This window comes from Mchenga conophoros, linkage group LG22 (genome assembly GCF_057382185.1).
Source record: "Mchenga conophoros isolate Kocher_MC1m ecotype Shallow Benthic linkage group LG22, M_conophoros_male_GT1.1, whole genome shotgun sequence".
NCBI lineage: Eukaryota > Metazoa > Chordata > Actinopteri > Cichliformes > Cichlidae > Mchenga > Mchenga conophoros.
In genome coordinates, this window is record NC_140546.1 from 29,930,642 (window position 1) to 29,958,159 (window position 27,518).

Sequence of the window (27,518 nt, forward strand, 5' to 3'; positions counted from 1 at the left end):
CTTCTGCTGTAAGATAAGACTTTTTAAAATGTGGTGTTTCTTTGTGGAATGAAACGCTACCTGCATGCTTCAGAAGTAAACGGCTCCGTAGCCATAAACAAGCAGCAAACAGAAGCAGAAATCGACATCAGGTGAACTGTGGCAGATTTTAACCATTGTTAGTGTGCAGAGAAACTGTGCTTTTAGGATAATGACTAGTTTATGGGGGGAAAAAAGCTATTTTTCGGTGCATCTCGCTTACAGACTGTTCCCCAGCGGGCCTCTATAAAGCTAAAGAGAATTATGGAAGTAAACATACAGGTGTTCCTTCCTGGTTCGGGTATACTCCACTGGAGCAATTACAGAGTGTGCACAGGTATGATGATAGGGCCGGCAACTTTACTAGCTCGAGGGAAATTACAGTATGTCCTGATACTCAGGCATCACATGCCTTTTGGAGCTCTACGCTCCACAGAGGCAGCCAAAAATCTCGGCACTGGGTGGGAAGAACTCTGATGAGTGTTTGGGGTCAGGGACCATGGATGGTTGTAGGCATACTGTGATGACTCACGTCTAAAGTGATACAGTCTTTTTGGACCACTGTCTCTTCTAGAAGACTTCAAGGCTTTGGTGATTTGTAGTTGGTTGCACAGTGCCAGCAAATGCTATTAACGGCTTTGGTGAAGCACAGCTAGAGCCCGTCTTTCATTGTTAGAGAGCCATCTGCTGGAACAAAGGCCCATATTACAGCCCAGATTTTACTGGCCGATCAGAAAGCAGAGGTTTGTACTTGAGCTACCAGATCTTGTTGTTTTTATTATTTCTCTTTTTATGTGCTGGTTCCTCGTCAAGCAGCTTTTCACCTACATTTTAGCATACACTTATTTATGTAAGAAAGAAACACTCAGTGGTAAATGGGCTGGCAGGCAGATGAGTGAGCCACAGCAGACACTGATAGGGGTTAGTTGTTTTTGTTATACTTGATGACTCGCACCCTTTACATTCTGAGTTTCAGTTTCCTTCTTTTGGATGAAGTGCAAAATAACATGGTATAAAAATAACTTTTCTACACCAGCTACCAAACTGATGGTGGTGCTTTCCTGACGCAGATGCAATTTTTTGGGCACTATTTGGGGGATGACTCATCTACTCAAAACCATATCTACCTACAGGCACAAACAAAGGACCTGTGTTTGGACGTTTGATTCTAGTTCAGTGGATATAATGTGAAGCATAGTTAAATACTATTTCATACAGATTGTTGCACCGATTTTAAAAAGACTATTCTCCAAACAGTGCTTTGCTTCTTGGGCCAAGTTCCCACACCTGGGACCTCTGAAGGCCCTAAAGGGCTGCCATACATCCACGTGTGCCACATAAATGTCTTGATCTGCTTTTGCAGCTCACAGCTAGCTGTTTTTAAGAGGCATTTGTTTTATTGTATCAGATCTTCCAAGGAGTTATTGTGACTGCAAAAGTAAGCTTCTATTACTAAGAGGTCAGAGCAACAAACCTTCAAACCAGGCTATAGTAGAGCCTGTTAAGTTCAAGTATGTGTACATGTTTGTCATTAAAAGAGGACATTGTACTTGACAGGTGGCTTGTGACCTACATAGTAGCTGACATTTCCTCTGTCCTTCTCCTCAGGGAAGTTTTTATGTGCCCAGTGAAAACTGCCTGCAGAGAGCTCATACGTGGCACCGGCGACTCTGTCGCCTCCTGTTGGTGGCACACAGAGGCCTGCACACGTACTACACAGCACTCATGAAGGAGATCCCACAGCTGCAGCAGATTCCTCTGGAATCAGGTGGCACATATATAGAAAGCCTTGGACCTGTTTCTTCATTAAAAGTCTAGTGAGATCTGAAAATAACATATTGGAACATTTTAATAATGCAGGAACTGTTTTTTTTTACGACAATGTAAATTATTAAAAAAATATGATTAAAACTGTAGAAAAAGTATTATTTTAATGACCTTGTCAGAAAGTAATTTAAAATCAGCCCAATAGAAATAGAGGACTAACATTAAACAGTTTACCTGTACTGAAAACTAAACTATAAGTACTGCTATTATTTGATGTACTTAGAGTACTTGTTGTGTATTCTGTAAACCTTTTTCCGACTCTGGTACAGTGACAGTATATTTCCGCTAAAACCTTAACTTCGTATATATGTAGTGGAGTACAAGCATGCTGATTGTAACCTCCAGTTTCCTGAACACAGTTTGATCACATGGTCTTAAGCAGTGAATGTAAAAGTTTCCGTATTTGCCCTTTTAGACGGGGCTTCGCGCAGCCTCTTAGCCGCTCAGTAAAACAAGCCATTTCTGTTCCCTTCACTTCAGCTTGTCTATATCTAAAACTGTGCACATATGCTTAACTTGTTTTATAAGATTTTCAAACTATATGTGTGTATGACCCCCTGTCACAGGATAACGAAAGTTAAAACTCCCCAAATATCTTTATTCCCACAGATGTGTCGCCTGTAGAAGAAACGCTAAATCAGCTGACAATAGAGCTACAGGTAAGTTCATGTCTTTGTATGATAGTAACAAACATATCTTATCTTATTGTATCTTTATAAATATTTTATTACACAAAAAGTAGGAAAAATGCAGGTTAATCTATAAGTAAAAATAATTAAACTTAACAATCAATCAAACCATTACTTGTATGTGAATTACTGACATAACGCTATTTTATTTTTAACCTCATCAACGCAGAGCACACACTGACAATAACAAAAATACTTTATTATAGAGCTCTATGTAAGAAAACATTACTTTTTTAGAGTCTAACCAACAAAGCAGCCTCTGTCACTTTTCACTTTGATATGTCACTAGTCCATAGTACCTGCTGTTTCCTGTTTGTTTCTATTCTAATACAAAAAATCACCAGCATGCTAAGAATAGATTCACATTAAAAAAGTTATTTCTTTATATTGTTATGTGCTTCTAAGGAATCAAACGTCTTAATTTTTAAAGTGATCTGGAGCAAAAGTTTTCTAGACATTCTAACTCAACATTTTTAGTCCACTCCTCACTGACCATTTATTAAGTCACTCAACACTGACCTATGAACTGTCAAGCAATCAAGTACAGGATGAGCCAGTGTTCTCACCGCACATAACAGAAACTTAGCAAAGAAAGACTTTTAAATACTATCTATAGGCACTTTGTTACGAGCAGCCTGTTAAAAAAAAATCACGATTTGCTTCCATGTGTTTAGATGAATCTGCAAAAAATGCCAAAGACAACTTATAAAATAGTATTTTTACGCCAGTGAGGTGATTACCAGAGAGCTATTAGTCAAAAACTTGGCGTATCTCATCATGGTGTGCAATGTGCTCTTAAAAAATTGGAGGTAACTGAGCAAGTGTCGGACAAAATAAGATATAGCAGACCTAATGATATATATCACAGATGAACAGTATCTGATTTAGGAAAACATCCGAAGACTCATCAGAAAAGGACTCTGTGGAAGGGTGGTGATAGTATAAGTAGTGGTTATAAGTTTGGGGTTCAAATCATTGAGTGGGTCATCAGAGATATACAGATACAACTGGAGTTCTGATTGGCAACAGCTTTTTTTTTAGCTTGACAATGACCCCAAACACACTGCAGTAAAAACATAGACACAGTGGAACATTATCAGTCATAGACAGGCCTCTCCAGAGTCCGGACCTCAACATTGCTGAAACAGTGTAACAGTTTGCTGTGGCTATAGCTCAGGAGGTAGCGCAGGTCAGCTGCTGATTGGAAGGTTGGTGGTTCGACCCCCGGCTCGCCCAGTCGGCATGACAAATATCCTCGTGTTGTACTAACTGACTTGCTCTCCAATGCATCCATCAGAGTATGAATGATAGTTAGAAAGCTCTCATAGTGCTTGTGTGAATGGGTGTGTATGGGGTGAATGTGGCGTGTTGTATAGAGTGCTTTGAGTACTCCGGGAGAGTAGAAAAGCGCTATATAAGAACCAGTCTATTTAACAGTGTGCAGTGTTCATCTTGACCAAAAAGCATAAAGCAGCCAACATCCAAAGAAGAGTGAATCCTGGAGAACTATTCCTGAAGGCTCCTTAAAGAAATGACATGAAAGCTTGACTAAGAGAGTTCAGGCTCTCGTGATCTTTATGTTTATGTGCGGGAATCTATTCTTAGTACTTATTTCATTTTACTTCCTTTAGTTTAGCTGAAAAAAAAGAAGTGTTTTAGTTCCCTCATTTTTTTGTCCCGTCATTGTTGTTGTCCTGATGGCGTTCACCTGTTATTATTATTCTCCATGCTGTGTGCAATTAGTTGGTTTTCTACTTCAGTCTTTGTCAGCTTGTTGTGTGATCTCCGTCTCACTCCTTTCCCTCTCTGTTTGTTACTACTAAAGTGCTTTTACCCTGGTTGTTTTTCTGCATTTGGTTTTAATTTCTGTGTTTTTCTGGCATCTCAGTGTGCATTGATATGTGCCTTAATCAGAATATGTTGGGGCATTTAATAAAATCTGTTTATGAGGCCGGAGCTTTTCAGTATAATGAAGCTATTAGATGATACCAGTAAAAATGGTCGTGATTAGTGTTTAGGTGAGCAGCTGCCAACCAGTCAATCTAGGATCTGACAATTCTTCGCTGTGTAGGCAAACTGCCACTCCATACTTGGACATAAATTTCCTATTAATAATCCGCCCACAGTCATTTTCATATCAGACAGATTGTAGACACTGTTTTCTTTGTAGGTATGAATATGTGAGCAGGACAATCACCCAGCCTTGGATTTGTGCATGCTTTATTCTGGGAGTTCTTTGAAATGCAACACTTTCAGCTAAATATTACAGGACTGCGTTTTTCTTTTCAGCTGCAAGAAGGCCACGAGAAGGTGGCGGAGCAGATCAGCAGGGACGTAAGCCAGCTCTGCTTCCAGCTGGCTGCTCTGTGGAGCTGCTTCCTGGAGGCCGCTGTGTTCAACCCCCACATCCTGTCCTATCTGGCCCAGGAGCACCACACGCTCAGGGTGAGAGTTCAGCTCCATCAAAGGCAGGCTTATACAATGTTCAAACGTCATCATTTGCCTCTCTGAGGTGCTGAGCCTTTATTAGGCCCTGGTGCCGATATGTTTAAATATAGTGATTGTGATCCACCCACGCTAAAATGCAAGAATACCACAGAACAATAAAACATGTTTCATAAGCATTGACATTTTATCTCTGAAAGCAGCTCCTTAAAGGCATGTTGTCACCAGTTTTCAGAAAGTAACATGATACTGAACAGTCTGTCTAAGAAGAATCAAACTAACTTTCACATTGATGAGGAAAAACATGTCAAAGTTAAGCCCAATCAAGCATCAATAACTGTTATGCACTAAAAAAGTTCGGATGATTACCTATAGAAAGCACTGTTAAATTTGTCCATCATGAAGATAGTTTGGATACAGCGCTTTCACAGGACTCAATGCGCACTCGTGAAAAATGAAGTACAGCCTTATTGCTTCCAATTTGGAGGTTAAGTAGGAGCCAGGTGCTACTGATTAAGTGATCGTCCCAAAAAGGACTGACCTCTGTAAAAGCAGGGTGACACAGTCCTCCCAGGGGTGGACATCCCAGCAAATTCATCCCAAGATTACCTCAAGCAAAGCTCAGAGATATTACAAAAATTACTTTTTAGGAAGAGCTGCCAGGAGAAAGTATCGTCTCCCTAAAAAGAACATGGCAGCGACTTTGGTTGCATCTTAGCAAACCTCAAGACTTGAAAAATCCATCAATCAGATCAGACCTTCTACCTACTGTTTATCATCTTCTTCTTCTACTACTACCAATACTGGCTGCTCTCTGTTCACTGATCATCACCCACATCCTTAACCTTCAACCTTCTTCCCAGATATCTGGCAACTCTTCCCTACCACCCAGGACCAGTTTTTGTGCTTTGCTCCTTCTTCAACTTCCAATATTTAATTCCTGTTCCTGCCTTCACTTGCTTCCTTTTCTTGACTTCCAAAGTCAACCTGCACCCTACCAACACGGTGTTGTAAAGATGAGTGGGCCAAAAATCCCCCCCACAGTGATGTTAGAATCTAATAAAGTCATAGAGAAAGTGATTACTTCACATTCCCGCTAGTAAAGATGGTTCTATAAGCTCCTGAATGAGGTGTACTTAGTTTTTCACAGGAGTGCATAAAGTTCTGTAAAAAGAATATACATGTTACTGTCTCCTTAAAGTTTGGTATTGGAAATACATCTGATCCCATGACATCAATGTCTGTTTAAATACATGAAGATAATAAGATACCAGAGGCAGCCAAGTCAGTCTTTAAAAGGGGAGCTTTGTTCTCAATTCCAGCTCTGCATATTTATTCTTGGATTCTTCTAGAGTAACTGCACATGATTTAAATTTATTATTATACATCCATACTGACCCTCAGTTCATCCTCTGTCTAAATAAGCCTTATAAGCTCTCCCTCCCCTGCCCTTAAGCCTAGTTGACTTTCTCAAACAGAAGATTTGATCGCAGGTGAGTAAGGAGCATGAAAAGTCTGTGCTTAGCTTACTGACAGGGCTGGACTGGGACAAAAAAATCTGCCCGGGCATTTTGACTAGAGACAAGGTATTATAGGAAAAGCCATAAGGCCTTTGAATGGAAATAAACGCTGTTGTGACAGTGATATGCACTGTCTTGTTGGTATATGTATGATTTCTATACATGTTACATCAGGTCAAAACTTTGGTTGTAAGATTCAGATAATTATTCATTAAAAGCAAAACATTTTAAATGTTAATGCCCTACCTGGCCACCTGCCAAAACTTTGCTAGACCCGCCGCTGCACAGTTACCAGCTGTCAGCTACTTAGAAAAGGATCCTGGTGTTATTTGTCTCTCAGAAACAGTTCATAACTTCCCTTCAACTCATTCATGTCACCTAAAAGCTGTTTCTGAGGGGTGCAACAATACACAAAATTCACAGTTCGTTCGATACTTTGGTGTAACTGTTCGATATTATTTTATATTTTTTCAATACAAAAAAATGTTCATGCCTTTTTTAATTTGTCATTTATTAAAATTATAAACACATATTTTAACTCAAAAGTACAGTTGAGGCAATTGCCATGTTGTAACGAGCTTAACTTCTGTCTTGCTAGCTTGCACTGCGCTCAGTGGATCTGCACTCGACAGTGCAGCCTAGGCGGAGTAAAATGGTAAATGGCCTGTATTTGTTTAGCACTTTACGAGTCCCTAAGGACCCCAAAGCGCTTTACACATCCAGTCATCCACCCATTCACACACTGGTGATGGCAGCTACATTGTAGCCACAGCCACCCTGGGGCACACTGGCGCCACCGGGCCCTCTGACCACCACCAGTAGGCAGCGGGTGAAGTGTCTTGCCCAAGGACACAACGAGCGAGACTGTCCAAGCCGGGGCTCGAACCGGCAACCTTCTGATTACAAGGCGAACTCCCAACTCTTGAGCCACGATCGCAGTCGAACACAGTTCCACTGAGCGCTCAACACAGACAGCATCGTTAGAAGAAAAGTTGATAAAATAAATTAAAAGATTTTGTATTGTTCGATACATATGCGTACCGAACCGAAAGCAGTGTATCGAACGGTTCAATACCGATACGAGTATCGTTGCACCCCTACTGTTTCTCCAATCACCTGTTCAGCTCTGATGATTCAGTAAGGACATCTCCTGGTTTCATTTTCATGTTTCCCTCTCACCACATATCCAAACCGATGTCATGACCAGCAGGTTTACAGCTGTGGCTCCAGCAAACATCAGCTGATACTAGAAATTAATATTAAAAAATTCTAACCACAGTTGATCAAGCGTAAACGTGCTGCTGTTGTTTAGCGCGACATCCGCTGGTTTCCTCTTTCTGGCACAAAGTGTGCGATAAACAAACAAAAGAGACGGGACTTGAGACAGAAAAGCCGATCAGCTGATCATTGATCAGTTTCATGATTGAAATAATAACAGGAGAGAGAGGGGAGAGAATGAGCAAACAAGAGGCAGCTGTGCAGCAAAGACACAGAATAACTCCAGCTTTGTGTCTTTTCCATTCTAGCTGAAGTTCGGGACAAACTGTGTTCCTTCTCAGCTCAATACGAAACACGTAATATTTTCCCTGAATATGAGACGATTCCGTTTTTTACGGGACGGTTGGCAACTCTACTAACTAACCTTATGAATAAAATAAAGTTCACTATCAGTAACATCATAGCACCCACCCAGCTGTATAGAAACTCCATTATGCTAGCTAGTACGCAGTATTATTATTGTAGCTGACTGTAAAAAGTCAGCACAACGAAAATAAAACTCCACCTAAACTCTGTTTATATCTGACCCAGATAGACTGCAGGTCACAACTTCTTACCTGAATTTTAGTTCACCTGACACTCAGACCGGCGGCCGCCTCAGGTCTCTGCTCCTCCTGCCTCCCCTTTCCCTCATCCACCTGCTGGCCTCTGTGGAAGCTTCGCCATAGAAGCCACCACCAAACAACTGAGTTATTTTTACACATCTGCCAGCATCTGGCCAATCCACCACCTTTCGTTGTTTATACCGTTAAAAAAAACAACAACAAAAAAACATCAGCCCATGAAAACGAAAAATCACCATCGGGCATACCGGGCAAATACCCAGTATGCCCGATGGCCAGTCCAGCTATGCTTACTGAATATGTGTAAGATCAGAGACAAAGGTTTAAATGATGTAATTTCATATCATGAACCCCTGATCAGTCATGTCCCATTAAATCAAGTTGTCCTTTTTTCCATGTACATAATTTATTCTGTTGTTAAATATTGAATACACTAATTTCCAATCTTGTGTAAAATGCATCAAACCTGTTGCCATTAACACAGCAGGCTTGCTGCTCCCTCTCTGAGTCCACATTTAGACTATGTTTAGTCTCATTGCTGATGCACTTGACTATTTGTGAGCTTTGAGTGTTTCAAAAGGAATCATTCAAATTATAAATGCCATTCTGGACCTCTATATCCTAAAGCTTGCTGAGCAATCTATTATGATTTCCCCTGCAGTTTCTATTAAATCACTGGGCTGTTTAATATGAAAATGTGCTACACAGTGGAGTAGCTCTCAAGCTTTTTTGTCTGTTTTTTGTGCTCATCAAATACTTGGTAACTTTTTCTTGCTTATTGAACCAAGAAATCGAACCCAACCATATGTTTGCCAGTGATCTGAGACTGAGACTGAGGCTCTTATCAAAATTAATTTGTTTGTATGTCTTTGGAAACACAAGGTCAGGAGGTTCTCTGAGGCGTACTTTTTCACCGAGCACCACAAAGAGATATCTCTGACATTTCAAGAGGAATTGTAAGTACCACCCCTGTCAGAAAGCTCATTCTGTGAGTGCAAAGAAGTATAATATTTAATATTGAATTGTCCTGATTTAGAATCAATAGACACAGCCAGATAGCTGCAGAAGTACGGAGCTCAGACTACTTGACCAAAATGCCTCCTTTACCTGTTGAGTGCCTGGACATCGATGGAGACTGGAACAGCCTGCCTATCATCTTTGAGGACAGATACGTGGAGTCTCCTCAAACACGTACTACAAAATATATATCTTCTGCTACCTGCTATTAACATATCATTACGTATTGTCTCAGGACCAAACTCTTGTTCTACAAACTGAATTTCTTTGTCTTTCCAGAGTACACATCACATGTGCCAATGCCTGCAACTGCTGATGAACAAACCAACTTAGATCTTGCCAAGAGGATTCTCGAAAGCAGCCAAGAAGCCGTATCACCAGCAGTACCCAATGACTCTCTGGGTAGTGAATGCACGGACCTGCCCTTGTATGTCTCGCTCACAGCAGACCAGAATAAGAGCGACACCAGATGTACCCAGAACATCATTCCTACTGAGGGCAGAACTGAACTTTCCGCAGCAGTGAAGGAAAACTTGACGGAAGCAGCAGAAAATCACAACCAAAATAAGGAGAGCTATAGTTCAGGAGAGATCTACGTTGCAAATAAGTCATGTGATCCTTGTAGAGGAGAGGCAATTTTGGCTCCCTCCTCAAGCTTTAGTCCCCTCACAGATTCTGCAGACAACAGTGACAAGTCTTCTCATCCTGTAACAGAAGTAATTGCCCAACTTTGTGATGCCACAAACCACAGCAAAGCAATAGAGAATGAAAACACTGAAGAGCAGCCTGACATTGCCATGCCTTTAAATCACTCAGTGGATGATGAAAGTGAGGATGTCCCTCCTATCAGTGTACCCGCTGGCTGTCCAGTAATACCACTCTTTCCGGGTGAGCTCAGAAAAGAGACGACTCATCGCGGAGGTTTGGTCGGCACCAAGGTCATGAAGCGCTCGTCCTCTGTTATTTCAGACTCTGGTATCGAGAGTGAGCCCAGCTCTGTAGCGTGGCCGGTGGAGGCCGCACTGCGAGGACGACCCCCTCTGGACTTTTCCAGCGAACGGGAGATCCCACAGCAAATAGTGTTAAATCATCCAGTGCACCGCAGCTATCTGGAAGGGCTGCAGATGGAGAGCAACGGCAGCCTTCCAAGTGGAGGTATACAGGCTTCACTTACATCAATTAGCTCTCTGCCCTATGAGGAGGATCAGCATCAGAGGCAGCTAAGCAAGCTGACCAAGTCTGTTTCTGCGCCGCAGATAAGTAGCCCAGAAGATGTAGAGGATGGCCATATGCTGCTCAACCAGGAAACAGATTGCAAGAGCTTAGTACAACATGAAGATTCATGTAGGACAAACTGTTCTTTGTACAGCAACCTGGATTCTGGACAGTCAGAATTATCACCATTAGACATGAGTTCATCATCAAATCCTGGCCATATTGTCAAGGAGAATGGGACCTCTGAAAAGTCAAACTCTCCACAGTACCTGTCAGAGACATACAGGATAAAGTCAGCGTCAAGCAGTGTTTCTGAAGTATTACTTTTACAAGAGTCTGCAGAAAGCCCTCATGTCAAGGAAAGTGCTGTTATTGGCAGCCAGAGGGAGAATACGAACAATCAAACACACATCAGTGGAGTAACCTCAGTGAAGAATGTCTTTGTCGTTGAATCGGAAACAGTGCCCTGCAGCTGTGGAAACAAACCATGTGTGCATGAAAGTGCAACAGATCAGGAGAGGATTAACACGGGAGATGAGTGCCAAAGTTTCCATCAGACCCAACTATTCGGGCCTGAGAAACATGAATGCCTAGATCCCTCACAGATACTTATAAAACCTTCATGCTTCAGTGATCTGCCCAACAGTAACAGCACCACTCAGAGGCCAAGTGACCCCTTGGGTGTGACAAACAGAGAGATAGTGTCACCTGCTGATGTAAATGGAGTATCGAGCTGTGAGAAAGCACCTTTGGACTGCCAATCGAAGGCCACCAAGATCCCTAACTCAGGACTAGCCTTTGTGAACAAGAAGATGGTGGAGGTGGTGAACATGTCAGTCTCCTGTGCCCCAACCTGCCTCCCATTTTCATCCGTCCTGAGAGACTCTCCATCTATCAGTGGAATGTCCACTCGTCAGACTACCTCACCTATCACCCATCAGCCTCTGGGCTCCTTCGGTATCATCTCCTCATCTTCACTCAGTCCCCTGAACATGGATGAAGAGACAAATGAACGAATGCTGAAGTGAGTTTTTCTTTTTCCTAACAGGCATTCTACCTCTTTGTATCCCGCTAAGTTTATTAGTACACTTACTACTTACTTTTGTGTTGCTGCTCAATACAAAAAAGATATTTTAAAGTGCAAATCACATCCAATTTACACAGAGTTTTAAGATCTATAAGCATATACAACTTTCTTGTGGTATTTACCAAGCAGTAACCTTTAGAAATGAAAAATTAAATGCATTAGCTAAGCCGGCAGGCCTAGCAATGCTTGCTAGCTTAGCTAATATATAATGTCTCATTGAAATGTGCTCAATTCTCTTTGCACTGCAAAGTAAAATAACTTTTCCCAAAGCAAACAAATAATATATGGGAATATATATGGGAATATGGGAAAAAGCAGAAATACACAAAGAATGATACACATACAATGCCAGTGCTAACAAAGAGACAAGACTTATGCTGCACTTTGGTTTGCAGAACAAGCAAGAGAATCAACAACCGCCTACTTAAAGAAGCACAAGTATATTTTCAATCTGAAGATCTTAAAACTCTGAGGTCTGAGTTGACATCACTGGCAACACCAACTCTAATCCCAACCTAACCATAATCAGTGGGAATTTGTCATATATGTTTTTTTTATGTGTTCCCTCAAGTTCTGGCAATGAGGGAATCAAGAAAAAAAAAATGGACACACTGAAAACTATTCATATTTATTCAAATAAAGGCATCTTTTACCTTTTTCTAAAAACTGTTTTAGGGTAGGACGAGGGTTAGGATTATGGTTACCACCTATGATGACTTTGGCCTAGGGTTAACTGGATGCTTCAAATAAACCTTAAACTTAGTTACCATTAAAATGTGGCATTAAACTGTTGACTTCGGTCAACACTGACCTACTGAGTAGCTGCAAATTTAAACATGTATTAACATAGCTTTGCAAATGTTCTCAGTCCTATGACATCAGTTCTGTTATGCACTTTTAAAGTTCAAGGACCGATGTGATCAATTTCACAAGTTTTGAAGCGCAGTATTTAGCTTAAATGTCTGTATAACTATCTATTAAATATGTACAGTGTGTCTTGTACAACAAAGCTTGAAGACTTTCTTGATTAACACCCACCAAACACGGAAGATGGAAAAGAAAGTTGAGAATATAATGTTTTTGTTCTTTCTAAAGCTCTAGCCAATTAGTGTAAAAGTAAAGTAACCATCCTAGCAGATGTGCATCAAAATCTGTAGACATTTTTTCTGATAAATACTTGCTTGTGTCCAAAACATTGGGCTAGGGTTTGAGACTTGAGGTCATCACTAATGAGAATTTAGATCTCAGGGGGTTATGGTGGGCTGGATTTATGTTCAGGGTTCCTTTCTCAATTGGGTGTCAATAAAAAAATTTTCTAAAATTTAGCTCAATTTCTGAAGGAAAATTTTGTGTTATTTGAGTGTTATCATCATCCACACCAGCTGCAGGAAACAAGGCAGTGATTCTTGAGATAAGGGACAAAACATGTCTGGCAGATAAAACCCCAATTTTGTGGTTAAAAATATGCATACAAGTGTTAACCCAACTGCCTAAAAGACAAACCAAGGCAATGTTTATACAACAAAACTATGATTTTGCATTTTTTATAAATATATATTTATTTTAAATGGTACAGTACATTACCAGTACCTTAAAAATCCATTGTCCAGAAGCAGGTGTGATAATATTAAAATACAGAAAAAAAAATTAAAAGTAATGTAAAATTAAACATCATGGCTCTCGTCACTAAGTATTTAAGTCAATACCTTATATAATATCAAAATATGCAATTGAAACTTTATTTTTAAATATTTTTTAAGTGATTAAAATCATGTCCAGAGTTTTTGTCAACACCATCAGATTTTTTTAAAAGTACAAAAAATCAGGAATTATTGTGGGTGGCTTACACTCTGAGGACCCCTTTACCACTTCCTGTTTGATACACATGCCATGAGGTCACTGCTGTGATAATTTGTTTGTTTTTATTTCATTTATTGCACACCTTTCTGATAAAACTCTGTGTCACAACCATAGTGCGTCAACACCAAAGTCGATGTAATTAATTATTTTTTTTGTAAAAACAGCCTCATTTAGGTAGATTGTAGAGGCCATCAGCAAATGATGAAAAACAAGATGGCTTCTGTCAGATAAACATGTGTTATGAGAGAAAGTCGGGTATTTTGTCAACACCATCAGATGTCAACACCATCAGGACTTTTGTCTGACCCTTTTTCTAATGGTGTTGACAAATGTCACAAAAGTGTTCTATTCACCATTTATATTAAGTTATTTTTTACTAATATTTCAGTCATATTACTTCTTGTGTGTTTTACTGATATTTCTGCTTCACAGATGTGTCAAATATTATCAAATTTGCCTTATCTTGAATCTCATTGTTTATGTATACATTATTAATCCTGTAGAGGAATGCAGAGGAAAATGCTTAGTCCTCTGCATTTAACCCATTCACTCAGTGATGCAGTGGGCAGCTACCAATCCAGGATAGCCTCTGTTCGTTGGATTTGAACGCCCAACCTTTTAATCATGTGGCATCTACTGAGCTAGCTGTGCCCCGAGAGTTGGTCTTTAAGTGATGATGCTTCCTGCTTCCGGGCCCACACTACTCTTATAGCCTGTTGTGCTGTTAAAATTTTTAATGCTTTTTATCTTGTTCTATTACATCTGAACAAGCCCCTAAAAACAGCCAGTGATCACTGCCAGCCTAACCATCGGGAATCCTCACGTTAACCTTTATCAAGTGGTAAAAAGTTAGCATTCATCCTCCAGCTTCACTGTGTTTATGTTATGCTAACACAGCTGTGTCGCTAGCGATCACGTAGCACATCACTATATACTAGCTAGCCCAACTTCAGTAACCTGACAATAGTCACTGCTGTTTAGTTTTCTGTCTCCCTTTATGTTGGAAGTGGTAGCAGAGCTGGTGTATCATGTTCAGGTGGAAACAAGCAATCTAACTTCTAACTCTGTTAAATTTCATATATTCTGTTTTCATGGATGCCTGGATGTTACACCTGGTAGAGCCACACACTGATCATTTTATTAAAGATGAAAGAATTTAGACAGTTTGTAACTCTCAGTGATGCCGCAGAGTTCCAAAGTCAAAGGAACTCTGAACCATCAAACTTAATGGCCGGATAGCATTTCTATTGCTTAATGCATAATTGTGTTGTGAATATTCATCCTTAATCTGTGAAAAAGCATAAGGTTCAGAAAAATTATAGTAATTACAAAATGGTACATTTCAGGCTAGAATAGCAAAGGTGAACCTGTCAGTAGAGGAACGAAAGAGAAGGAACAGGGATGATCAAAAAAGAAAGAGAGAAAAAATTAACAGCCAGCCTGAGTTGAAGAAAGAGTTTCTCATAAAGGAAAGGGAAAGATGGAGAAATAGAGTGAAAGAGGGAAAAATAAAGAACACCAGTAATCTGAAAGGAAGAGAAAAAAGTCAGAGGGGAAGGTTTTGGAAACAAGCACAGAGACAAAAGGAGAGAAAGTCCAGCAGGGTCTAAACACACAACCACAGAGAACTTTAGGAATCAAGGAGTAGTAGGCAGCTACTTGCTGGTGAACTATTAAGATGTAGAACTTGACATGTGCAAAAGCAGAATTGTTATGATGTGTCTTGTGATATTACAAAGGTTGTTAAGGTTTAATTGTCATTTTGAAAGAAATAATATCTTGTTTTCTACTAGAGTGTCACCACCGTCAGCACCTTGTCAACTCCATAATATGGAGTTTTTGTTTATTTTTCTCTTTTGGAGAACCATATATTTTCCTCCCTCATGATCTTCCAATAAAAATACATAATTTTCTCAATAAATGTGTAATTTGCATGCTGCTTAATATGACTGTTTCTTATACAGATTAAATACAAGCTTCTGAAAATATGTATGACTGTAACTCTAACAATAAAAAGCCAAAACAATCTTACTTTTAAATGTGGTATAATTACTTTGAAAACCTATGTGCATAAACAATAGAATAGAGAAGCTGCTAATAAGATAAGATAAGATAAGATGACCTTTAATAGTCCCACTGGTGGGAAATTTGTTTTGTTACAGCAAAAGTGCAAAGTTATGTAGCAGAAATTAGAAAACACTGGAATGCAATAAAATAAAATACTATATACAATAGAATAAAATAGAATAGAATAAAATAATATATACAACAGAATAAAATAGAATACAAATGCTATTTACAACTGAGTAAGAAAAGTAATAGTCAAAATAGCTGCAACAACTTCATTTAAAATATATATTTTTGCATTTCTTTGTGTCTGACGGTGTTGACTAAACGTTGCACTTCTCCAGCAAAAACATAAATTATTAAAAACTGTTACACCTGGGAGATTGTACCAAAACATGGTGAGACAGACAAAACTTTGTGTAACAATTATATGTAAATGTGTTTTTGAAAAATCAAAAAATATATTTTAGAAAATTAAAACCTGTTTTGTCCCTAATCTCAGGAATCACTGAAGGCCAAAACATGAGGGGTTTACATGGGTTTTGGGAGATGACTCCTGACATCTGGTGCAGTAGCTGGCAGTTACTCATGCTTGGAAAGTCTAGCATAACAAAATGAAACGAGGGCAAATATGAAGCAAGGAAGCCAAAACGAGGTGAAATGCCTCCTGAATGTATTAAGTCACATCAAAGAGTACACAGACAAATCCATCACGATAAGCTGGAAGTACACTAACTTGAATCGGATTGGCTTTGACTTCTGCATGACTGTAATCTGAAACCTGGCAGAATGACAGAGTAATAAAACTTTTGAGCAGCTTACTGGTTAGTCTGAGACTTCTGTTAAGCAACACGGGCTTGCTCAAGAAGTGGGCAGCATGAGCAATGTAAATTCTGAAAATTGAATGTAGGTTGTATATTATATTTGGGCCACACGGCAAAAGCTGTAGGAGTAATTCACTTTTTGGAAAATGAAACATTCATCAACTTGTCTCTAAGGCAGCGGTAGACAATTAGGTTTTCCCAACGGGCTGCAAGTGAGATACTGGGACTGTTGTGGAGGACTGTCCCAGTAGGCTGGACTCAGTTCTGCTTAATATCAATTTTATCTTTTTATAAGACTACTGGCGCGACCCTCCACATCTCATGTGGCCCCTTGGGGAAATTAATTTGCCACCCCTGCTCTAAGGTCTACATGCCAACCCTAAACTCAGGCCTAAGTTTAAAGCTAGGCAATTATAGTATATAATTTTTAAAAAATATTATTAAACTATTCTCTCCAGTGTTTACAGTCAAGAGTCATAAAAATGAATCATTCTGTCACACATGAAAAAGTAGCCACATTTTGCCCTTTTAAGACTAGATTACAATTAGAACGTATGATGGCTGAGACAGCAAAGGGTTAAAGGCTTAAATCAGCTCATATCTCATTAGCTTAAAATTGTTCAGTATAAGTTTAGTAATATAATATCACATTTTTTTCTCCAGTTTCTACAAAGCCAAAGAGGAGCTGTTCAAAGAGTTGAGCTTCCAGGCCAGCTTGTACAGCGACCTCCCGCTCCTGGCATCAGATCTCCCCTACTTCCCTCCTGAAGAGGATGATGAGGAGTTTGATGACGGCATACACCTGGTGGTGTGCGTCCATGGGCTTGATGGTGAGGCTGCACATTTAAAAAATGTTCTGCTTCGCTGCGATCCAGTTCCACGTCTGCATTGCACTGACACATCCATAACTTTCTGTACAGCCTTTCATATCATTCCCTATTAGCATTGTAAATGTAATATAGCCTGATAAAGCCCTACAACTTTATTACACTGCACTGTGCAGTCTGTGAATACTAATTCCCTGAAACTCATTTCAGGTTAACTTTTAAATGTTTATCGAACATGCTTAATAAAAGCAGAGCTACAAACTTTGTGTGTCTGTTTCGTCACCTGCTTCTAGGAAACAGTGCTGACCTTCGTCTTGTGAAGACTTTCATAGAGCTGGGATTGCCAGGATCCAGGCTCGACTTCCTCATGTCTGAGAGGAACCAGGTACATTTGACAGTGACGGGAGCAAAACTGTGAAAGTGTGCTTCGAGGCAATTTGCAGAGCGCTGACAGCCTTGCTTTTCTCCCGTAGGCCGACACGTTTGCAGACTTCGACGCCATGACGGACAGGCTGCTGGATGAAATCATTCAGCACATCCAGCTCTACAATCTCACCATAGGCAGGATCAGGTCAGTCGGCCAGGTTTAACACGCTGCAGCGTGCCCATTATTGACACATTTCATTTTGATTGGATATTAAACCTCTTAATATCCACTAGCTTGCTGGTGAACCCCCTAAGGGCAGAGATAGGGTGCAAATACATTCAAGTGACTTTTCAAACAAGCCTGCTTCCAGAAATTAGAATATATCACCCTTCAAGTTGAGTTTGTAGTTTCATTTTGGTCTTACAGTTCCTCTGCTAGAAGATTCTCATGTGGGAAGTCATTTGAGGTTAAGGGAAACCAGTAAAGGACCAGCCTGAGCAGTATTCAGTCCAGTCAGCAGATGGCAGCAGAGACTTGGCTCTGATTCTTCTGTGGAAGTCTTAACTTCGGAGAATGACAGCTCCGTCATAATGTATAGACTCAAAATGGATAAGTGGCAGAAAACAGATGAAAAGCTCTTATCATACCGTGCCAATAAGCTTGTGACTTTCACATGATAGACTGCGCTGCTTTATGCAGCACTGTGCTGCCTAGTTCCAATCAAATTAAGCTATTCATCTTCCCGCTTAATTGCCCTCAATGTGACAATTTATTTCTTTGTGAGAGTTTCTGCCCAAGTTTCTTAACTCTCTTTTTATTGTGGCGTATTCTCTGGGGAGCGAGTATCAAAGACAAAAGGCAATGGAGTGCCGCAACAGCATCTGGTTCTTTCCACATTACCTCTATATTTAGTTTGGGAGCAGACAGATGAGAAGGAGCAGGGATGGAGATGAGGGATTGTGGGTAGAGCCGCAACAGTACAGTAATTAAACTAAGTGACAGACATAGCTTGATGAATCTAATATTTCCCACTGCTGGGAAGCTGCTATTAATTCGTGCGGTTTGTCCTCTATGTTCGCATCAATAAGTTGTCATTGCCTTTGAGGATGTTTAAACATTTAGCAAGTTAATGAATTTTCTGTAATCACCGCATGCTGCAGCAGGAATCTCCAAATAGCTTCCGCTGCAACCCGTTCCTGCTTCCAGAGGAATCTACCAAAGCTATCGGGCAGTGTCGTAGGTCAGCAGCGTTGGAGGCATTTTTTTTTTCCCAGCCGCCCACTCATGCTGCAAGTTCCTCTCTCTGAAAGTTGTTTGTCTTCGGCCAACAGCTTCATCGGCCACTCTCTGGGGAACATCATCATCCGCTCGGTGCTGACGAGGCCTCGCTTCCGCTGCTATTTGCCCAAACTGCACACTTTCCTCTCGTTGTCAGGGCCACACTTGGGAACGCTGTACAACAACAGCACACTGGTCAGCACAGGTGAGGCCACGGCTCGTCTCCTGGAAGAAGGCAGAGCGCTGCATGTTTCGCGCCTCTCAGCAGCATATTGTCTTTTGTCTAAGAATATCATCCATACTGCTCAGCTACTGTGATGCATGTGGAGTCCTGATTCGGTGTGTGTGTGTTTTGCTTAGGTTTGTGGTTAATGCAGAAGCTGAAAAAATCCGGATCGTTGCTGCAGCTCACCTTCAGAGATCACGTTGATCCACGGAAAACGTTCCTCTATCTCCTGAGTCAGAAACCAGGTACGGCTTGAAAGCGGCTGAGATCCGAAACAGAGGCTGCGTGTTGACGGCCCCACTTTACAGACTGTTGCTTGAAAGGCAGGCTGTTCAAATATTCATGAAAATGTTGTCATCTTGTCTTTTTTTTGTCAAATTTCTGTACGTGTCAGCTCGCTAACACTCAAACCCCTGCCAGCGAGCTGCAAGAGGCCTGTGAGAGGCCTCCCCACTGTGTGAGTGGAACAAAGCAGTCGTTTGTCACACAGGCTTGAAGAAGATAAGCCTGAAAACGCTTTCCCCCCCCTCTCTACAGCTGTGGCAGGCTGACAAAGTGATCCAAACCCTGTCATTGGAAACCCACCAGTGCACTCTCTTAAAAGCACACAGAGAGGAGACTAGAGAGAGAGAGAAAAAAAAAAAACACAGCTTTATCGTATCAAGGCCTGTCATTGTGCTTTGTGATTGTACTTTGCATTTTACAACCAATTCAATCCTTTACCCTGTCTTGCCCTCCTTCTCTCTACTCTGTGCTGTCTCCTTTACTTGCGTCTTTCATGTCCCTGTAGGGCTCCAGTTCTTCAAGAACGTTGTGCTAGTGGCGTCTCCGCAGGACCGCTACGTTCCTTTTCACTCTGCCAGAATAGAGATGTGCAAAACTGCTCTCAAAGATAGAACCACAGGTGAACAATCCAGCTGTCATCACTTCAGCTCATATTTGTATTTCAATAGTTTCTATCTGGATATCTGGATATCTGGGCACCTGGGGACCTTGTCGTCCACATTATTTTAGCACACTTGTTTGTTCCTAGAATGACATTTTACATTATTCACGAAAGGAGCGTGCCTCACATAACAGCAGGTAAGACTGTGTCCCCTTCTCTCCTCTAACACTGCAGGTTAATAGGGAAGACTTGGCAGAACAGTGTCATAAAAACAGCAATTACATATTCTGATCGCCTCGGGTTCAGAGTTTGAGTTGGAGTTAGAGTTGATGGTGTCATCGATGACTTAAACGCCAGAAGGTTACTTAGTCACACTTTTTCTCATTTCATGCCATCCCTGTTGAGTTAAAATAAGATATAGGAATGCTTTACTTTTGTTTTACGTATGTCTGGGTCTAGAACACCCACATGCAAAACCTTTTAAGGGCTTCATCAGTGATGAGTCCAGCCTTTGCTCTCAACACTGACCTTATTATTTGGAGAGAAGCAAAAAAAGTACCTCTTTGGAAAATAGCCTCAACAGATTTTTATATGTGTCAGTGAGAATTATTCCTCTCTTTGTCCATGGATTGCCAAGACTTTATGGAATAATGAAAAAAAAATCTTATACCATACATTTAGGGTTGGGGTTATCAGTGGTTATAGATGGTTAGCAGAAGACCTGTAACTGTGCCAGTGTAGGCCAAATACATTCACTGATGTATCATCTTCTAGTTTTATATGTTTCTTAGTCATCCAGGTCAGGGTTTAAAAAAAGAAAGGAACTGGACCGTTCATCCAAGGCTATGTCCACACGTACATGGGTAGTTTTGAAAACGCTGACACCCAGGCTTCTAGACTTCTGATTGGCCAACATTTCGTTTTTAGCGTTTACATGTGGACAGAGTTTTGTTTTGTTTTTTCAAAACGAAAACGGAAAATCTCAGTTTTCAAAAATATCCGTGTGCATGTGGACGTAGCGCAAGAGACTTCTTCAGATTTAAAAACCAAAAGGTGGAGAGTTCAAGGTGGTCTTGAGGGTCGTTGATCCACTATTGATCATGTGAGCTAAGGTGTGAAAACAGGCGCAAGTTGTTAACGTCACCAGGAGTTAAGGGTTAAATCACTGCGAGACCTTAAGGTAACTAGAGGCAAAGTGTGAATACGGGTAAAATGCCTGGAAAGAGATCTCAAGACTGCATGGTAGGTAGCTGATAGCTGGTGTTGTAAGCCACAAGCTCTGTTTAACCCCCACAGGGAGGTAAATACCTGGCACTCTGCACCTTTTGTTTTTAGAAATCAAGAAACCTTGAATGAGAAGTGAAATGTCCTTAAAACATCAAGCCGTCAGCTCTTAAAACATCTGCTAGTTTGTATAAAAACCGTTAAGCATGTGGCTAAATATGAATGCATCGCCTGATGACGTCTTTAACAAATTCATTTGCTTTCATTTATAAACCTCTGGACTTTAACAGCTCAGATTTAGCAACTTCTTCTAAATTTCTACCCATATGGAAAACTTAAGTCATACATATCTGTGCAGACACTCTGAACTGATCCTGCCACCCATGTTCCACACATGACATGGTTGGGGGGGTTGGCATGACATTTTTAGTTTTACAGGAGATTAGGCTCTAGGGTGTTGTATGGCAACCAGCCAAGACTCTAGGAAGTCATTGCACTGGGGCAAAAAACAGTCTGGCTCACCAGCACCTGTACATGCCTCATGCAACTTTGGGCAAAAATCCCAGTAAGGGTAAACACTCTGCAATGGCAAAACTTTGCACTCATCAGAGATTTCAAAAAAAGTGGAACGGAAGTATGTTGCAGTAAGTATGCAAATCAGAAAAATTGACAAGAATTATTGTTATTATGGGGTGTATGTTTCATGTTTCTTATTAAGGTCGTTTAGATGGTGGTGATGTTCTGCACTGCGTTATATTTAGAAGCTTTCCTAATTTTATACCCACTCTATCAACATGAAAAAGTAAGTTTCTCCATAGAATATCTGGCATTTGTTGACCAAACAAAAACAGCTGATGAATCACTAATGAATCTAACTGTGGCCCTAAGTTTTAACACTTGAATATGGATAAGACATCATGCACGTAGGAGGACACGCTATTACTTTCCTTTTTTTTTCCTCGCACTGAAGGGCCCGTGTACACCGAGATGATCAACAACCTCCTGCAGCCACTCGTAGAAGCTAAAGAGTGCCGCCTGATCCGCCAGAATGTGTTCCACGCTCTACCCAACACAGCCAACACGCTGATCGGCCGCGCCGCCCACATCGCCGTCTTGGACTCTGAGCTATTCCTGGAGAAGTTCTTCTTAGTGGCAGGACTCAACTACTTCAAGTAAAGGTGCTCCTACTGCAGGCTTGCTGGACCGATCTGAATGGTGGATAAAGGAGTATAAAGGAAGGGGATGAGGTCATTTTACCCTGTACAATAGATGTAATGTATATATTTCCTGGTATCCAAGAGGCCAGATTTGTATATCCCATTTGTTAGGATGGTTAGCAGCTGTTAATAAAGGATTGGTATATTGTGACTGTTTAAACCGCTAACTCAGAAGTCTGAGTTTGATGTGTAGCCAGTCAAAGCAAAACATCTGACATCGATGACAGGATTGATTGTAGATGTTTTGTCGGCCTTATGAATAACCTCTCAGCCAGAACACTAACAGATGCTAATTGTGGTTTAAAGCATTTACTTTCTTTCCCTTTAGAGTTGGTTTAGAGCCTTTGCTATCGCTGGTTGATTGAATTCTTCTTTAAGGGTTACACTAATGATAGTCTTACACTATCCTTACAAGGCAATAGATGCATAGCATTTATGTCCTTGATTGTACATGAAGTATTTTGTTGTACGAAACATAGATGTTCATTTATACAGAAATGACTATATTGTTTAAAATTATTTATTTTTTACCTGCTTATGTTATTTACAGTGTAAGTAGTCCGTCTACATTTAAGTCTCTGTGTGTAATTATCATCAAATGTGTCAAATGAAAAGTAAAAAGTGTGTTGTCTGTATGTTTATCTGTACATCTCAAAAAATCTTGCTGTCCATGACTAGCTAAGTGTTAGGCTACAACAAACGTTTGCATAGAAGTGTGCAGCAAAGTATATTTGATAAGAAATGATCCTACCTGCTGTGATAGCATTTACTTTGTAATTGTGTTTTTGTACTGACTTAGTAACAGATTAACAAGATTCAGGATTGGACCATTTGCTAAGCCCCACCTCCCCTTAGTTACCATCGTGCCACCTGTCGAGCTTTTCAGCCTCTTAAGGCCCTTATGCAATCTAGAATGATACCCCTCCAACCTGCAGTAATGTTTACATTACTAAAATGTGATGTCAGACCTAAGTAGACAAAAGCAGACCTGTCACTGCTCCTGGATTTTTCAGCGTTAGCTAGCTAACCAATCAAGCTAATCTCAGCTACTTGACTATCATACCTCTGTTTGACTTTGTTGCCTGCAATTTTTCCTTTTTTAAGCTGAATTTAGACATAACATAGCTTTATTTGCATGATTTTTATGACGTTTGCATGACGTTTTGGGTTATGTTGGTTGGGGAAGCCAACATCCCAAAATGTGTTAAACAGCGCACAAAGGAAAAAGTAGTACAAGTTGTGATTAGACGTTTTTATACTGATTCTGTAGACATTTGACCACCAACCATTCATCACCCATTTTAGACATGTGCCAAAAATGGTGACAAGATCAGTTGAAGACTAGACACAAAATCTTAGCGACAGTCTGACCATTACTTTGAAGGTGAGCTTTCTCCCTTTCTGGTTTGTTTTATATCTGCTTGGCTAATAGTGCCGGTAACAGTGTTTGCTGACAAATCTGAAGAACTACAGGAAACATTTGCTGCCAGCCAGTCAAGGCATACATATGTTTCCTTAGCAACAGGTTGTTGTATCATGTCCATTATGGCAGACAAATTTTAGGCAATGTGTGCATGGCATTATATAAAAAGTGAATGTGAATTTGGCATTTGGGATTTTTGGAACAAGAAGTGTATATGTAGATTCATGATGTTTTTGGACTTCTTATATGGTGTGTTTGAAATAAATAACTGCACAGCCATAGTATTTGTCAAATAATGCAAAAAAAAAGAAAAAAAAGAAAAAAGAAATCAGCTCCAAATAAAAGATACTGTATGTGGCTTTAAACATGCATTTCTTCTAATGACCAGAAGGGGGCGACTCCTCTTGTGTCAAAAAGAACTTCTATAGTCAATGGAAAAATTGTCCTTGGCTCTTCTGATCTCTTTTATGGTGTCACAGTGCATGTTTGGTAAATTCTGGTCCTTAGTAGGTTAGTAGGTTATAAAAAAATAGTAAAAGGGTAAAAGCCCTTAGGCCAGGGCTGCTGTGTGGTTGACAAGTGGCTGCTGCATGTGATTGCAGTGCATTCTGGTTCTCCGTCAGTTTCCCCTCTCACATCCGGTTTAAAAACACCAAAGTAGCGACAGTGAAAATGTTCAGCCCTCAGCACAGTACAGCACATTTTCTTCCAAAAGGTAACGTCATATTTATCTAAAGGCAGTCTACAACTTCTTATATGTCACAACCTATAACACAAATTATTCATCTACTTTTGCCCGGACATCTTTGGATGTGGAAGTTGATAGGTTACAATGATGTAAGATGTAAATGCATACAGCTGCAGCTGATGGTAGCACCCAACATTATCATACCCTCCCATACTTTTGTGCCTACTTTTGGTTTTGGAACAAGCCACGGGCAGCGTTTAGTTCTGTTGCTTCACTGGTTTGAACCCCAGCTGGGAATTTTCTGTGTTGAGCTTTCGTGTTCTCCCTGTGAATGAGCAGGTTTTCCTCGGGGTAATCTTCCTCCACAGTCTAAAGTCTAAATTGGCCATGCATGTGATGTATAGATAAAATATTTAAACTGCATCGAGTAAAGCACTCTATGAATGTATGTTTAAGTGTGGCTTGGAGTCAAAAGCACTTTGATTTATCAACAAAGCTAGAAAAGCACTGTATAAATGCCCACACACTTAAACATGCAGAAATCCATAGCTTGACAGGCTTCTTGTGCCTAAACGAGTTGCTACGATGGAGCGATAGCTAACCGGGGGAGAGGTTTAGCAAACAATTTTTCCTTTGACGTGATGAATATTTAACAATCTAACAATCATGAAGCAATTTTATGGAATTACTGCTATAAAATATAAAATTATATACAACTACTAGTAGTTGTAGCCTCTAGTTAATCAGTTCTTTTGATAATGCGTCTTGAATCTCGAATGGCAGGCGGTAAACAGGCTTGCTGGTATAATCAACGGCAGATTTGATGTGCATGCATGTGACAAAGATTTGCCATTCATGACTGTACGATACAATAGACTATTGTGGTCTAATGAGGATCTATTTTCTAATTAGCCATGTAAAGCTGTAGATTAAAACCCTTTGAAATGCATTGCTTTTTTTTTAAAAAATTGGTGTAAATCAGGGTGTCATTGCTTTTGTTATCCTGGATGATTCTGTGTAATACTGACACACTGCCAAGATTCTCCCCCGCACACTGTCTACGCAATGTGACGCATGATGATAGCAGGGAACCGCTGTGCAAGCAGTCGAATGTTCTCTTGAACATGCCGTGTTGTGATCTCATCAGCTTTTCCCACATCCTTGGCTGTCAGATGCAAAGTGTTGTTTTCTAGCATCCTGGCGAGGATTGTTTCCTCACCGCCGTGCTGTTCATCAGACAGTGTTTACATATTCTGATATTAGAGAACTGTCACACACGTCTCATTTCCAGCTGTAGTTATGCGTCTGCTGCATATGTAGTTATATACAGACAGAGAGATATATTTTAACCTTTGCACTGGTTTGAAGTGCACTTTATTGAAAACCTTGGATCAACTTCCACTAGCTTTACAAACTACAAACAGCTATTTTTCTTTCTTTTTTAGATCTGAAGGTCACGTCCTGTTCTCATTGTAAAAACTAACCTCACCTGTCTGTCTTGGCTGTACAAGCATTGTTTTTTGTTCAAAGCGTGCTGTCTCAAAGAACGACCGGTGACACGGCAAAGTGCTTTTTTTCCCCGTGTGGAAGCTGCTGCTCTGTCACTGTGATCGACTCTAACCAAATGGGTTCCTTAAGGACGACGGTTCTCAAAGACCCGCTAAGCAAAGCTGCGCAAGCAGTCTGCTGGAGCTGCCGTGTATCATGCACCAAAAACACACATACTGTACATGGCTGAGGCTTAAGCTTGTTTGCTTTTCCTTTGTGTGTGTTTACTCAAAGGAGTCGGCAGGAATCAATGGAGGGGAAAAGTGATGGAGAGGTATTGAGATTGACCCCTTCAAGGGCAAACAGAGGTATGAAATTGCTTTATGAGATGGATGGCTGTCCTGCAAAAGGTTTCATTTGAAGGTTTCATCAGAAAGAATTGTATTTACGTCACTCTTAGCTCTCTTTTTTACCAAATATTTATTGGCTGTTAACTGTACATTTATGTTGTTGAGTAAATTCTATAAACCCAACACTTGACTGACTTGAACCATTTTGTATTTGACTTTTTAGAGAGCCTTGTTTATGTGTAGCACATGGAGGTGTGTATGGAAACTGTGTTATATGTCTGTGAAAGCTCATCTGTCTTCGCTGTCCCTATTATTTTGGACCCTCCATTTGTTTGATCTGATTATAAAAATGTTTCATGTCCCTCAAAGAATCATTAATTTATTTCATTCTGCATTTCTTTTGCTGAATGTACAACATGTAAAGTATAAAACAAATACTACTTCATCTGTGCCAATACTACTATAATATTTTTCTATGTTGCTGACTGTACTGTACGCATTCCTTAGTAGCTTGTGTTCAATGTAGAAATAGAAATATAATTATATGCAGTATATAGCATAATATTGTTATAACATATATGAAAAAAATAAATGACAAATGTTCTTTTGCATAATTATTTTGTTCATGAGCCTCAGTTCTATATTGATGTTAACTCTCTCAGTTTGAATGATGATTCCAACCTGAACCCAAAACAAAAAAAAGAATCTTTCTACCTGATAAACACTAAAAATGGACATTTTTCTTTCTTAAAAGTACAGAGTTAGCATAAGGTTAGGATTATCATTAATAATGCCTTAGATCTCAGAGGATTAGCCACTTAACACTGCGAACAACTAGACATGGAGCACATGTGCAAGAGTCGTTGCGGTCACAAAACCTCAGCATTCATGTGGACCATTGTGTTCACTGTCTTATAATGAAACTCATGTCACTCATACCTGATTTGATCCTAGCGTACTTGAGGACACAGAAAGTACAATCAAGGCCACAGCAAATCCAGCATGTCCAAATTAACACTGTCAGATTTGATTTCAACACTATTAGAGTGTCTATATGGGTCCACACCAGAGAGTGTTAATTTAACTCTTTTTGGAGAGTTGGTAAGTTAACTCTGATTTAGTGTTAAACACCAA

General features: G+C 40.2%; 1 protein-coding gene across 2 annotated transcripts in view; it reads left to right on the top strand.

Annotated features, from left to right (window-relative positions):
- The window catches only part of fam135b (family with sequence similarity 135 member B), a 54,416-nt gene extending 27,414 nt beyond the window's left edge, over positions 1-27,002 (top strand). For both annotated transcript variants that reach the window (XM_085261851.1, XM_085261850.1), the window contains exons 8-20: positions 1,627-1,786; positions 2,455-2,504; positions 4,824-4,979; positions 9,223-9,296; positions 9,377-9,531; positions 9,637-11,596; positions 17,074-17,240; positions 17,531-17,622; positions 17,711-17,808; positions 18,936-19,087; positions 19,243-19,353; positions 19,899-20,012; positions 22,189-27,002. In XM_085261851.1, coding sequence (XP_085117977.1) covers positions 1,627-1,786; positions 2,455-2,504; positions 4,824-4,979; positions 9,223-9,296; positions 9,377-9,531; positions 9,637-11,596; positions 17,074-17,240; positions 17,531-17,622; positions 17,711-17,808; positions 18,936-19,087; positions 19,243-19,353; positions 19,899-20,012; positions 22,189-22,394 — 3,495 coding nt within the window. In that variant the 3' untranslated portion in view covers positions 22,395-27,002. The remainder of the gene's footprint in view (positions 1-1,626; positions 1,787-2,454; positions 2,505-4,823; positions 4,980-9,222; positions 9,297-9,376; positions 9,532-9,636; positions 11,597-17,073; positions 17,241-17,530; positions 17,623-17,710; positions 17,809-18,935; positions 19,088-19,242; positions 19,354-19,898; positions 20,013-22,188) is intronic.
- Positions 27,003-27,518: the final 516 nt, after the last annotated feature.